The following is a 14,913-nucleotide window of genomic DNA, read 5'->3' as shown; positions in this document are numbered from 1 at the left end:
CAGTAATGAGTAAGTAATCTGCTCGCATCATTTATATTATTTATTTCAAAAATATTGATTGTTCAATTAACGTTGTTATCAGTTTTTGCTTTATCTGTTTGAACAGAATGGAAATTATTGCAAAATGGGAAAGAGAAAAGCAGTTATACAATCTTAGCATTAGCATTTAATTTTGAGAAGACATTTTGAATCTTCCCCAAATAGCTAAGGCTATGGCGGATGAAATTTCTAGTATACAAAGAGAAAAGATTTTCCATTGAAATGTTCTGAATGAATTGCATAAATATAGAAGATATGGTGCGTCCTATCTTCAAAATTTCTGATTGCGCATTTTTCATGAAATCGATAATTAAAGCTGCTAATTTGTGTGGTAAATGCTGATTTCTACGCCTTGCATTCCTTCCCGTTGTCGGTGTGCACATACCGCAACATCCACCTGCAGGGAAATACCGTTAGCTGACCATTTCTACAGCTGCTTTCAATAAAACATTTATTATTAGAGTTAAAATCGCATATAAATAAATAAATAAATAAATAAATAAATATAAATAAATAAATAAATATATATATATATTGTGTCTGAAAACGCTTATTTGCATAGTGCGCACGTACCGTCGTTGGCGAAAATCAACGCTGAATTAAATTTCTTTCTGAATAATGAATTCTAATTTCAGCTCAATCAAATACAGGATGGGAAAAAAATTCAACTCAAAACAACACTTACAAAAATGATCAACTTCTAATCGTTTGGAGATAATTTTTGAAGCAGTTATTTGTATAAAGTATAAAGATCATTTTGAATAAAAATGATAATGCATGTCGGGCTTTTCTTGGAAAATGTCTTCTATTCTGTTCTAGCCTTAGACCATCAGCCTAGAATTGTTTCAAACCAAGCTCACAAAATGAACAACAAAATTAAGTTCCTTAATTGATAGGTATCAAAGTACCGGCAACATTCAAATCTATGAGTTATACTTTATGATTAATATTTGATTTTCTTTCTTTTATGAAAATATGCGTTTGCAAAAAGTATAATACTACTCTACTGAATATGGTTTTTATATGAATATATTATTCAATATTGATATGCTTATCGATACCCAATGATAAAATTGTTATCAATTCCATATAAATGTCTCAGAAGAGATTCTTCAGAGAAGTTACTCGACGGTTTGTTCGAAATTGAATATTCCTTTAGAAATTAAATGCAAAATGAAACCATAATCGAATTAAAATCAATGGAATAATTTAATAATAAATAAAAAAAATAAGACCGTTTTTACCGATATTCTTCGTCCGTCCGTTGAAACGCCAATACACACCGTAGGTCAACAACTAATGAAACTAAAGCCAGGTTAGCGTGTGCATTGCAGTTGAATAAAAATTTGCATGAATTCTATGGTGAACAAGTCGTACTATGCCTGCTTTTTATTACGTCAAGCAAACAGAATTTACGCCAATGTCAGGCTAAAATCACAACAACAGCAATATATGATTTACAACTTCACAATATGTAATATTATGCTACTTTGCACTTCTAGGTCCCATCAAATTAATCATAAAATTATATTAAATGAAGATTTGTACATGTATTTAAAGTTGAGGTTTGCAGCGAGCTATAGCTGCAAAGCAAACAAACATAACGGTAAGGTCACACATAAAAATTTACATGCTAAGCAGACGACGCCTAACAGTGATGTAATAATATATCAAAGCACATAACTTCATTCAATTTGCTTTTCTTCACCATTCCAGCAGTATCAAAACGTAAATTCATATCATTCAGTTATGAATATTGTTGATCATTTAACAAAATTTTAAATTAATATTACAAATTGATGCTGACACAAGTTAGACTGAAGAACTTCAACAAACGAAATTCGATTCGAAACAGAACAAATTTGATGAACAGAATTAGTATTTTATTAATGGAAGAAGCATACAGATAAATAATGAGAAAAATTCACAACAATAAAAATTGTCTTCAAACCTCGAAGAAGCATAATATGATAATAAAGAAGAAAGAAATCACAAATCTTAAGTAGATGCGAAATAATTTTCAAAGAAGAGAATAAAAAAAGTTAATTCATTAAAAAGCAAACACAAATAACGCACAAATAAAAAAATTCAAATGCTGCAAAAATAAAAAAATATAATATAATGTAATATATGTAAAAACAGATCAATGAAAATACGCTCCTAACTGCAGCAACAACAACAACATACTCACGTCCATCCTCCGGTTGTTACTGTTGGTTCAATAACACTCGTAATGATATTCGGACAAATAATTCTTCAGGACCGTTGGTATATCCAGCGTTGTAATATCTTCGAAGCGAATTGAATTGCACACAACGGCTCGACTAAGCTGTTTCAACGAGAAAACCGATTTGCGACGTAACGGAAGCGACAGGTGTGGTTCATAAAAAAGACAACTGAAACAAAAAAAGACAACAAAATTATACTTACACATGAATATGGTTGGAAAAAATAATTTGAATAATTTTTTTTTACTTATCCTCATCTTTGTAATGTTCAATCAGTTCGGTCACAGTGGAAGCTTTGAAAACACTGTCGTCAGACGAGTCGAAACTGAACCGATGATTAAACTGTTCAATTCTTGCGTGAAGTGTTCGCTGATAGCGTCTAAAGCAGAAAACATTTGCTGCAAACAGAAAAACCAAAATTATTCACTTGCTTTTCCTCACCTGAAGCTCACTGAAAACAAATAATCTGACTGAACACTATCGCGCAAAAGAAACGTCCCTTCCGGTTCATTTTCTAACAATCGTTCTGCTTCATAACGGTCAATAGCACCCCAATAATACGAAGCTTGGGTAATAGTGAACAAGTCTGGAATCAAGAATCGGCCTGTACGTGCACAATCAACACGATCACTAATGCGCATCAAATCTGCAAAAATTTATATATTACTACTGCTAATAATAATAATAATTATTATTATTATCCACTACTAACCTAACTGCTTTTCCAGTGCAAATATATCAGAACTGTCCATACTCAAATAACTATTAATAAGAGCCCAATGCATTGACACCGGCGCAACTAAACGTTCATCCGACAGCAGGTTAATAGATGAAATAGAACTGCAATGAAACATTCTGTTCAAACTGTGCGCTGCAGGTAACTGTGCAGAATGTAAAGTTGAAATTCCATTTCGCTGGCCAGCTACACTGTCAAAACCGTCGTGAGCAATCATCAATCTACGCAATCGATCAGATCCTTCAAATCTTCCACCTGAAAATCTCAGTCGGGACCTATAATATTAACATTTTTCTATAAGCATTTTTTTTTCAGTGCATAAATATAAAACAAAAATATTAGACAAAAACAACACTGATAAATAAGTTCATTTGACATAACTTGATTTTCTTTAACTTAGATACAGTATAGTAACAATGAAAGTGATAAGTAACATAATAAATGAATGCATTTTTTACGTGTAATAAAAATTCATAGAACCTAGCCTGAAACACTGGAGATGGTTATTTATCACAATATAATGTTATATCTAGGCATTTTATACAATAATGAACGTAAAAATGCAGTTAATAATTAATATAACATTTAAATAAGAAATAACAATAATTTCATTAAAAAGAATAACCTCAACTATATTTGACATAAACATTAAGTGAACTGAAAAATTACAATTACTGTCATATCGTTACACTCGATAAACGAGACAACGAAATGGTGTTATTTATTATTAATACATATGGTATACATTCTACCTAACACAAAAGATTCACGAAACTGCTGAATATAACTGATGAGAAAATTTTTTTCAAATAATTTTTCGTAATATTCTCATTCAATTTGTTTTGACTTTATAGTGATAATAATCCCGTTAAATAAAAAGAAAAATAACTGCTTACCGAATTCGCCTGATCATGCACGACGTTTGGAGGCTATCAAATAAGTGATTCTTCACTACTTTACGCCTGCAAATAAATGGCCATTTCCACTTCAAATACCGCTTCTTCCTACCCGAAGTGCACGAGGTGTTGAACATTTTCAAATCAGCAATTCGCAAGCTTAAAATAGCAAATATTTAACAAAATAAATACACAGCTAATTACATTAATAATTTAAAATTGAAAAGCCGTTCATTAGTCAAAAAAATTTCAATAATTGCTTCGATAAATGAGCAAAATTATTAATCTCTTCCACTGGAGTGAACAAACAGAAATTAAATTTAAAAATTATTATTGAAATGTAAAAATAAAATGCAATTAATTAACTGGAATTTAATTAAACTTCAAAAAAGACAAAAATCAAATTAATATTTACTTTTCAATCTTCTCAAATAAGCTAGTTTTGAAATACAGATTCACTTTCTAATAAATAAATGCTTCTTAACGCATCGTATCAATAGTCAATATGTTATATTAAATAAGAAGAACGCACTGCACTCAGAAACATATGCTTCACTGTCTTGTCATACGATATGAACAATATGAGCATAGATTAAGTGAAAAAATGAAAACAATCGACATTCTTTGCAAAACAATTGACAAATTTTATAATTACTTTTCTTGTCAGCAAATATCACGGTGGTTAAAAAAGGATTTACGGTCGAATGAATAATCGTTAACAGCAGTATTTCAGCACTTCACTTATTAGGAGAAAATCAAAAAAAAATTTCAACGTTGAACCCCGCAGTAAAAAGCGACATTAACAACAAACTTCACGCAAAAATTACGGACTTGTTAGCATAGGTTGTACTGTAGAAAACATTGTGCAGGTTTGATTATTCATTACTTATGTTTTTTTCTTAGAAATTGACCATTTTAAATTAAAAAATGGCATTTTTCAAAAATAAAATTCAGTTCTACAATCACCTGTTCAAATAAATTTAAAATGAATAAATTTATCCATTTCGATGAAAATTTTGGAAAAATTGTAAAGTTCGCGTGACTAGATTAGAAAAAGGCTAACAACGGCTGAGAGCATTCAAGGGCCAGATACGCATTTTGATTGGTCAATTCTGATTTCTAGTTCCGCCTTCAAACTTGCAAAGCCGTTGTTCTTACTTCATTCTTCTGTCTGGCGTTTTTGTTCGCGTGGCTTTCAGTTGCTTTTTTTCTTGCTCTTGATATGTTGTGCGCTATGCCATTAATTTATCAAATGTAATATTGTGAAATTATCGTTATTATACAATACAGTATAATATAATATAACACAGAAAAGTGTTTTTGTATGTGTATGTTTTGCTGTGCTTTTTTTCAACAGAATTATGTTAATTATAAGTGGATGAATGAATGGTGTTGATGTATCTCATTTGAAGTGCAATAACTTAATGACAATTTAATAGATTAAAAGTAAATGGGATTTTATTTCGAGCACTGAATTGTCAGTCAGTTACCTTGTTGTAAATAATAGGTGAAGAATAAAAAAAGTTTTCAGAAATGATGAAATTTTGAAGTTACGTTTATATTTGATACATTAGTAAACAACGGTATATGTAAGTAAAGCAAGCTTTAAAATATTAGTTCAAATCTCAACCATATACGTTTGTCGTTAACGTAATTAAACTTAGGTAGTACGTTTAATCAATTACCAAATAAATGAAATAAATGCAAGTTACTGAAATAGATGTGTTTTCATACCGCTCGTCTTCATCTGTTCAACGTTATAGAAATGCATGTGGATAAAGTTCAAGAAATAATTCAATAATAATAGCAAAAGACGCAGACAATTTTATTGTTATTCTTTGAGAAAACGCCATTGCACAAGCCGCAAATTAACTATATTGACCATCAACCATTGTAATTGACGTCATAAAAACAAATGTATAACACTGGAATAAAAATTTGCATGCAATTTATGGTCAACAAGTGCTATGCCTGTTTTTCGTTACGTTGCGGAAACAAAATTTGCAGGACCACTTACTTATCTAAAATCACACCAACAGCAATATCTGAGATGCAACTTTACAATATCAACCATTATACAATTCTTCACTACTGAATACCATTGAATTGCTCACATAGAACAAATGAAATGAAGTTATTAATATGTATGGTTTCAAAGCAAACAAACAGAAAAGCTTTGCACAAAAATTTGCATGAAACTTCGTTAACGCCCCACAGAAGAAGCAAGAATTAAAAGAACCTATGAGAAGACATTCTGTTTTCAGTTACCTCTGCATATTCTGAATTCAATAAATAAAGCAATTTCACACATTTAAAACCGTATACTTACATGCATACATATTACATACATGTCAAGAAAACGAACCGCTGTTTCATTGTCTAATATTTCAGTTGAGCAAACCGACTGATGTTTCATTTTTCAAATAGCAAAGCAAACCAATATTTTTAAATTTAAATACAATAAAGATTGCTCTAATTACTACTGAACATCAACAAAGCGATCCATAAATTCAATCTGAAATGTAAATTATACCTGAGGGTCAATATATAATGTACAATAATTTTACTGTAATTACTACCTAAGTGAAAAAAATAAAGAAAACAAACTATATCAGTTTTGATATTGTCATTCCGACAGAAATTTTAATCTGGAATAAAAGTAAACAAGCATAGCGGATAGGACTACACATAAATAAAATAAGTGCAGTACAAAAAAGACAGATAAATGATATTCACGAAATAAGAAAATATAAGTGCAGAATTTGCTAGAGCAGATGGCAATGTAGCAAACATTGTTCGTTTTGATGCTGATCACCATTAACTACATATAAAGTTTTACTATTAAATTTGAAAAATGCAATAAAAGCACGTTCTTTACGCGCCTGGAAAAGTTTACAGTTCAACAGTTGACTTTTGTTTAATGTTTGGAAGGTTTAAAGTTTAAAAAACTTTCTCCATATCCAAAAAACAAAAAACATGTTGCTGCTGTGTGACAAAGTACGGATCGGTTCGGTTGACCAATCAAACGAAAAAAGTTGAACGAAATAAAAAAATCGATGGCTAAAAAACGCTCAGAATCAATTTCATCGGCACATTTGAAACAAACGTCGAAAACTGCGCTCGGCTTGGACTATGCAGGAAGCGAGCAAGTCTCGTTGAACGTTCTACTAGTAAGCACTTTGACAGGAGGGGTTTGAAAATCGAGACAACAAATTCCACAACATCCCACCACTGACTGATCCCATTTTTTCCCAGGCAGATACTTTTCACTGCACCAGGACTGAAGTGGAACTATACCAGCAGTTGTATATTAGCATGACAAAAGAGCACGCCGATGGCGACAATATTTTTTTGCGTGTTGAAGATATCCAACGAAGGTATGACGCGTTGAATGTGCCGGTAGAACGTGACGAACTGGAAAAATTAATAGCCGAAATATCTGAAAAAAATGATGGTCTGTCTCCACTGGAGAGTTTTAATTTTTATAATTTCTGTTTCACACTTTGTTTTCTGAATGTATAAAATAAAATAGAGGAAAAATAAATGAATATTTTCCATTCAGATGCGACGGATGGGATTGATTTTGTTGAATTCGTTGAACTGCTGACGCAAAAAATGACACCCAGCTACTTAGAATCCGAAAATCTGGCCATTTTCAAAGTAAAAATATGGAATATTTTTTTTAAAAAAATACCTCCACTTACTGTAAGTAACAGTTGAATATTATTTATTGAATTGGTCAGATATTCGACTCGGACGCGGATGGTTTCGTAACCGAATCTGACATTGCCAACGTATGCAAGAGTATATTTCCGGACGACGAAGAGAATACCGAAGTCAACTTTAAACAAATAATTTCTCTGCTGAACAAAGCCAACGACAACAATAACCGTATAAGTTTACACGGTTGGTTGCTGTTTTGTTACTGTACACACTTCACATTTCAAAGTGAACTACTACTTACTAGTGATTTTTCAATATTTCAGATTTCACGGATTACCTTCTTCAACAAGACAAAGAACAACCATGAAATACAACACAAATAATAAATAAATAACACGAAGAAAAGGAAAATATGTTTAAAATCTGTCAACAACTCTTTTTCTTTCCATCCCATCTCTCTTAAGCGCCATTTTCCTGAATTGAAAAAAAAAGATTAATAATTAAAAAATTTTACCTCAAATATCTCGCGTTTTTCTTTTCATATTCATTTTTCTTGTCAGAAAATTCGCCGCATAATTTTCATGCCAACAACGAACGTTGTTGCTGTTGTTGTTCTCGTAAATTTATTCAAAAAATCACTGATAAAAAAACGACAAGCTTAATAATAATAAGAATAAGAATAAATAAAATGCATATCCTCTTCTCTCCAGAAAACTGAAATTATAAGAGAAGAGAACGTGGCAACAAATTCACAAAATTAAAAAGAAAAAGCCAACTTTTCAACTGCAAAAAAATTTCATGTTCACCGGATAAGAAAAGAAAAACATTTTCCAATTACTTTCCATCAGTTGTTGTGTGTCTTCTCAGTTGCATATACCACCGGTGAAAAAGTTCGTCCTGAATTGTGCTCTGCTCGCCTTCAAATATTATTTTCTTCAAGGAGAACTTTGAACTGGGCTCAAAAAATGAATCAAATCTTTCCTGTTGTTGTTATCCAATGTGGAACTCGCCTCGGCAAACTTGGACCGTCCAAAAGCCGCGGCGGATGTGGACGCTTCGGAAGAAGAAGAAGCTTCTTTGGGACTTTTGCTGGCGGCCATCTTGTCCGGCGGAGGTTTGCCAAAAAATGGAGGCGACAATTTCGACCCTTGGGAACAACTGCTCAGGCAAATGCCGCTTTCGGCCGAGTTGCCATTGGCCGAAGATGACGGCTCGGCGCCGTTGCCGGCGTTCACATCCAGCGTTGCGGGTCTTTTCAGCGGTGAACGTTGGAACAGAATCGGTGCTGCAAAAGTGGAACGGTGAGAAATTCACAACTGCAAGACAATTAATTTAAATTTAAATTTAAATGAAGAAAAAAATTAACAAGTGTTCCACTGGTAGATTTTCAACTGCCAAAAATCTATCTATGCGAGTGGACATTACCAGTGAATCTGTTTTTCCTTTAGCGAGATTGGAAACTTTGAACGGAAAAAGCGTCAAAGCATAGGAAATCTCGCAGAGCAATCAATTTTCAACCCGTCTTATATGACATTGAACAAATAAATAAAAAATGCTTCTCACTGCCGACAAAGGTCTTGGTGGACTGAACAGGCATCGGTATTGTATGCAAATCGTAGTTGGGATTGGCAATGGAACCGGTAAACGTTAGATCATTGGCCAACAAGCGAGACGAGCCGGAACAAGAAGAAGAAGGAGCTGAATCTGTTGCTGGATGGAACAGCATTCCACCGGATGCAGCAGCATCTGAATTGACCGCTGTCCTCAGGTCAGGCGAGTGATGAGCGTCGTGGTCGTAAGATTTGGCCCGGTTGTGCTTGGACCTCGCTCGTTCTTGGCGTCGTTCCATGAAGGGCGTTCGAACGTACGAACGATAATTCGTGCTCGGCTGTGGTACGCGGCTTCCACTTTTCGGAGGTTGTACAAAACAATTTCCATTTGCTGCTGTGCAAATAAAAATAACCAATAACAATAATAACAATAAATAACCAATCATTTCACAGTTGTTTTTCAAATATTCATGCATGTTCAGTGTGATGATGTCGAATTGGACTGCAGCATTATCATGCAACACTGAATAATTTTGCAAGTGAGGAAACGCAAAGCCTATGTTGTGAAAGCTAAGCGTATTAGAAACTTGCCATCCTTTTACGTACATCTTACAGAAATTACACAAATACATCTTTGAAAACAAAAAAGAAAAAATTATTCTCTTACACGAAGGAGGTGTGCTGATCGAACGGCAAGAGCGAGCATGGGGAGAATTCAAGCTTCTATTGGATATGGACAACACCGACGATGCAATCGAACAATCCCTGCTCAACATGCAAGGCCAGTACGGTGGTTCATTGGGCGGATTGCGTCGATGAGTTGGTGTTCCTGTTGCTGTTGCTACTGTACTGGTGGAACCAATTTGACTATACCGATTTTGTTGTTGTTTATGTTGCTTCTGCTGCAATTTTGCTGCTTTGTTCGACGAGTGGGATCGATTGGACGAAGCGACAAAACGCACCGGACTCGACTTGACGGACGACGGTGTCGACGAGCACGACGAGCCTGCAACAGCCGACTGAGCAGTCTGAAAAGGCAACATCCCGCCATGCTTGACGCCGCCAACTCCCACGGCAGAAGCAGCTTCACTCCACAATGGTGAACCTAACGAAATTAAAGAACAATAAAAAAGATACATTTCACCATCAACCACTATAATCTATGAATAATGATAATTAATCGCAAACCTGTGCGATGCAAGTCGACTCCAATCTCGCTGTTCAAAGTCTCTTTCACGTCCCTGTTGCCGAACGTGATACCAGCCAAAAATGCACTGATGCTACGCAAAGTCGAGTCAACAATGTTTCCTGTTGAAGTGGAAGATTTACGACTTTTTTGACGACGTCTTGGTGAACCAGAATCTGCATACAAATCACCACCGTTTGTTGTATCCAAACCTGAAACACTTTGTACGGTTGCAAGTCTGCAAAGCACACAGCAACAGCAACAGCAACAACAACAATAAAAAAACGATCAAGCAAACATAAATAAATAAATAAATAAATAAATATATTAAATCAAGAAAAAACACATCCAACAAAATAAGAATAAGTGCTGTTTGAGGGGGAGGGGAGGGGGTTCCTCGTTTTTTTTTTCGAAACCTCTGAAAGGACACTCACTGCGCAGCGTTTGGTGTTGTTGTCTTGGAGCAGAGGTATCAGTGCTACTGGAGTCGGACAGATCGACGAGCAGCGCTGAAGAGCTTGCTGGACGAACATTCGCCTTGGATTGGGTCAAATTCGGTGTTGATCTGTGCAATGGCGACTGTCCGTTGGCCGGCTCCGAATCTTCGGAAAGTTCTTCGGACGTGGGCGAGTCTTTGACGTAGAATACCTGAGTCAAAGGCGGTCGGGCATGGAACTTTTTCGGCATACCAGACTGATCGCTTGGACCCCAACTTCGGCTGCCGTCACTGGATTCGTCGGCGTTGACTGTACACAAAATGAAAAGAAAAACAACACAATTCACAAAACCACAACACGACAACAACACAAATAAGAAGAAAAGTAAAAGAAAAATGCACAAAATATATACATATACATATACATATGTAGTAGAGAATAGTAGATGCTTACATGTATAGATGCGTAATTCGCTGCGCCCTTTCGACGTGGGAGAATGTGGAGGACTTGCCGAACAAGCTCTGGGCGAATGCTGCGGTACATGCTGAACTGTAATCAAAGTGCGAAAATCTACAAGAAAATAACAACATCATCCATCGTATATAAAATTTGGTATTGCTGTGCATCAGATTTTCCACCTATTGGGCGACCAATCAAACCGGAGCCGCAGTTTTCGTTCTTGTTGTTGAGCAAAGCCTTGAGCTTGTGGGTTTTCAGTCGACCCCTGCGCCTCGCTGGATCCGGCGGCTGTTGTGTGGCAAGCAATAACTGCAATTCCCGTTGAACCAAATCAATTTCACGTTGAGCTAAATCTGCTTCTCTTTTGCGCAACTGCTCTTCCTTGAGCTCTTGTTCGGCAGCTTTGTTGCGCAATTCTTCCTCTCTAGCACGAAGTTCATCTTCCATATTTTTCAAATCGTGAAACAGCAGCTGAATTTCTTGTTTCCAATCTTCTTGCATCGAATGGAACGACTCTTGTTCGAGAAGGCTGAAATTTTCACGCAGCCGTTCCAAACGAACAATCAACTGCATAAATGTCGGTCTGCGACGTGGTTCCACATTCCAACAATCTATTGTTCACAAAGCAGAAGAATCAACTGGACGTAAAATGGAAAAAACAAAAACTACAACACCCAATTTATGTATGCATGTATTAATCCAACGACGTTACCTTCCATCATTCGACTCAACTCTTCCGGGCAAGAGGACGGGATGGGCAGGGTCAATTTGTTGACCGCAACCCCATAAGCAACTGCAAGAGCGTCGATCCCTTTGTATGGCACTTCGCCGGTGAGCAGTTCCCACAACAGTACACCGTAACTCCACACATCGGACGCTTTGGAAAAAGTGCTCGATTTGATCACCTCGGGCGCCATCCACGCATACGTCCCGCACATGGACATGCGCGTCGTTCGGCAGGCTTCCCGAGCCAGACCGAGGTCAATAATTTTGAGCGTTAAATTTTTCAAATTTCTTTCCACTATTGGCTCTTTAATTAACACTAAAGAACAGAAAAAAACAGAATAATTAAAAATATGCACAAGTTTCAGAATAAAAAGTCTTCTGCTAAAGCTTGCCAGTTATTTGATTTTTTTAAAAATAAAATGTATTAAACAATTTGGATATAAATTATAGTCAAGAATGCTGTAAATTTTGTACAGTAGTAAGACAACGATAAAAACAAACTTTAACATCATTTTTCCTACAGTAATAAATAAGACTAAAACATGGGTGTGTGGCAACAAAGCAAAGCGGCAGCACATCATATCAAATCTCACCAGTGAATATCGATCTCTGATTTGAAGAAGAAGAAGAAGAAGTTATAAATCAAACTGAGAAAGAGAACAATTTCAAATATTAACAGAAGAAAAATAAAAAAGATATAATCTATCAAGTAGCACAAAAAAAATGCAATTTCTGCACTTACACAAAATTTTAAAAGTGGCCATTATATCAGTATTAAAAAAGGTGTTAAAAGAGAAGAGAAAACATTGAAATGAATTTTTTTTAACAACGCGGAAGTTGATTTAAAAATAAAATCAACTCGATTTGACCAATAATCGATTGCACTAGAATAAATTCCCAAGGTTCCAATGTTTGAATAAGTGCCGTCAACAAGGCCGTATCACCAATTACGACTGGAGGATAGACAAACTGTATATAAATAACATCGGTGATTAGCTCGATGTCGGCATCAGCGTTTGCAAAGATGTAAATTTGTTTGATTTTCAACTGATAAATGCGAAAATAGTTTCCACTGCATTTCATCACCCATTCACCACTGTTGTCCCAATGAAACAATAAAGCGAGAATAGCAAACAAATCATTATCCCGGATGGAAACTGAACCTCGATGATTGTGAAATAAATCTTGAGAAAAAAAAATAATGGCAACAAATCATTTTTGTCAAATATAGTATGCTCATAAAAGTAACAATAAATTAAAAATAAAAAGGGTAATTGCATCGCCATCCCCAACTGTAGAAAAAAAAGCTCAAATCGATCGTACACGCCAAAGCAGGCAGACACAGACAAGCGTACACAAACACACACACACACAAATCCACCAACATCAATTCGAGAATGGATGTTGAAAATTTGGAATGCGCAACTGGCACAAACTGAACGCCAAAAGCAAAAGCAAGAACACAATGAATGAAGAACAGCAGAAAATATCGATCGATCATTCATTCACTTTGGCCTATGACCAACAATTTCGACTGATGAATAAAAAAGTAACACTTCCCTAACATTTATACCAACCCAATATCAAAAGAAAAAAAACTCTACATATATATATATATAGTAAAATTATTATTACCATTGCTGCTTTTGAGGTCGCGATGAACAAGCGAGACGGGAGCTTCTGCGTGCAAGTAGTGCATGCCTCGGGCAACTTGGATTGCCCAGTCGATCAGCACTTCGGGAGAGACTTTCCAACTGCTGAGGGCGCGGTTCAACGGTCCACCGGCACAATATTCGAGCACCAAGCACAAATTTGGCAGGGATAAGCAGACGCCGCGCAGCGCGGCCACGTTCGGATGCTTCAGCAAGTGGAACAGCTGCGCCTCTTGGCGGACCGTCTCCAGGATTTGGTCGATGTCGTCTTCGGCATCAATGCGGGCCGCTTTCACGGCGACCACTTGGCCGGCGTATATCCCTTTGAAAACTTTCCCAAAACCGCCGGCGCCGATCACCTCCTCCAACACCAGGTCGGTGAATTGGATCTCGGGTGGGCAACTGTCCGACATCAGGGATTTGATGCTTTGCAATTCTTCTTTGTCATCCGGCTTGACAAAGTTGCTCGGAAAAACGCCAACTTTAACCGACCCACCCACTGGATCTCGAATTTTGCCCGTCCACCAGCCTTCACCACCGGATATCGATGCGTCTCGACTTAGAACCTAAAAGTTGAAATGTAGAACTATTTTTTAAAAAAACTAACAAATTATATAATTAATGAACAAGAACGAATAGAGAAAATAAGGGAGAGAGAGAGCTAGATGGCTGTCAGCGGCATACACTAGCACTAGCACTGGCAGTGGCACTAGCAGCATTACACACACATTAACACAACAGGAATGGATTGGCGTTCGATTTCTGGCTAGCTGAAAATATGTTCGATCCTTTTTCCGGCAGAGAGCCGAAAGCGGCCGCCAAATCATTGCGTAAACAACACACTGAGCTTCCAGATGAAACAATCAAATGGGAAAAAACAAAAAATAAACAATGTACAAATGTTGGCTAAAAATTTTTCAACATTTCAATGACAGCCGCACATCCTTGTACAAATGATGATTCAATTGTTTTTGAAAATACAGCTCACACACTCTCTCTTTCTGTCTGTATCTCTGTATTTCTAGTTGTACACAACAGTACAAGCGGAAAAAAGGGGAAAATTGGACAAAGAGGAAAAATGAATATTCAAATAATGACCAACCGATAGAATAATATCTACCTCAATTGCTGAGCCTCGCTTCAAGTCCAACTCGTCGTCGTTCTGAGCAAAATAATCGAACAAGGCAGTGACCATTTTCGGCTGCCTAAGGTGGACAAAGCAACTCTCGGTCGAGCAATTCTTCGAACCGCTCTCTTCTTCAACACTGTAAGCCATTCAACACTGGCGACGTTCAACTCGACCGTCCAACATCTCTCTTAATCGCCAACCATCGTCTGATG

The 14,913-nt window shown here is 36.1% G+C and overlaps 3 protein-coding genes across 3 annotated transcripts; 1 reads left to right on the top strand and 2 right to left on the bottom strand.

Moving 5' to 3' along the window:
- Positions 1 to 2,257: 2,257 nt before the first annotated feature.
- On the bottom strand, positions 2,258 to 4,782 carry Tsp_07018 (suppressor of cytokine signaling 5). The gene is made up of 6 exons (XM_003380825.1): positions 4,727 to 4,782; positions 3,900 to 4,058; positions 2,980 to 3,278; positions 2,763 to 2,913; positions 2,515 to 2,646; positions 2,258 to 2,435 (listed from the first exon to the last, which is right to left on the bottom strand). Exons 1-6 carry the CDS (start codon positions 4,780 to 4,782, stop codon positions 2,258 to 2,260), a joined length of 975 nt encoding a protein of 324 aa, XP_003380873.1.
- Positions 4,783 to 6,955: 2,173 nt separating this feature from the next.
- Positions 6,956 to 7,929, top strand: Tsp_07017 (hypothetical protein). Its single transcript, XM_003380824.1, has 4 exons — positions 6,956 to 7,069; positions 7,155 to 7,298; positions 7,643 to 7,805; positions 7,886 to 7,929. The coding sequence occupies exons 1-4, from the start codon at positions 6,956 to 6,958 to the stop codon at positions 7,927 to 7,929; spliced, it is 465 nt and encodes a 154-aa protein (XP_003380872.1).
- A 568-nt stretch (positions 7,930 to 8,497) lies between these two features.
- Tsp_07016 (mitogen-activated protein kinase kinase kinase 11) lies at positions 8,498 to 14,767 on the bottom strand. The gene is made up of 9 exons (XM_003380823.1): positions 14,675 to 14,767; positions 13,676 to 14,138; positions 12,748 to 13,104; positions 11,907 to 12,236; positions 11,395 to 11,805; positions 10,733 to 11,044; positions 10,301 to 10,510; positions 9,126 to 10,265; positions 8,498 to 8,847 (listed from the first exon to the last, which is right to left on the bottom strand). Exons 1-9 carry the CDS (start codon positions 14,765 to 14,767, stop codon positions 8,498 to 8,500), a joined length of 3,666 nt encoding a protein of 1,221 aa, XP_003380871.1.
- Between the last annotated feature and the right edge of the window lie 146 nt (positions 14,768 to 14,913).

Source organism: Trichinella spiralis, assembly GCF_000181795.1.
Source record: "Trichinella spiralis strain ISS 195 chromosome Unknown Scfld2, whole genome shotgun sequence".
NCBI lineage: Eukaryota > Metazoa > Nematoda > Enoplea > Trichinellida > Trichinellidae > Trichinella > Trichinella spiralis.
This window is presented reverse-complemented; position numbering and strand designations above follow the sequence as displayed.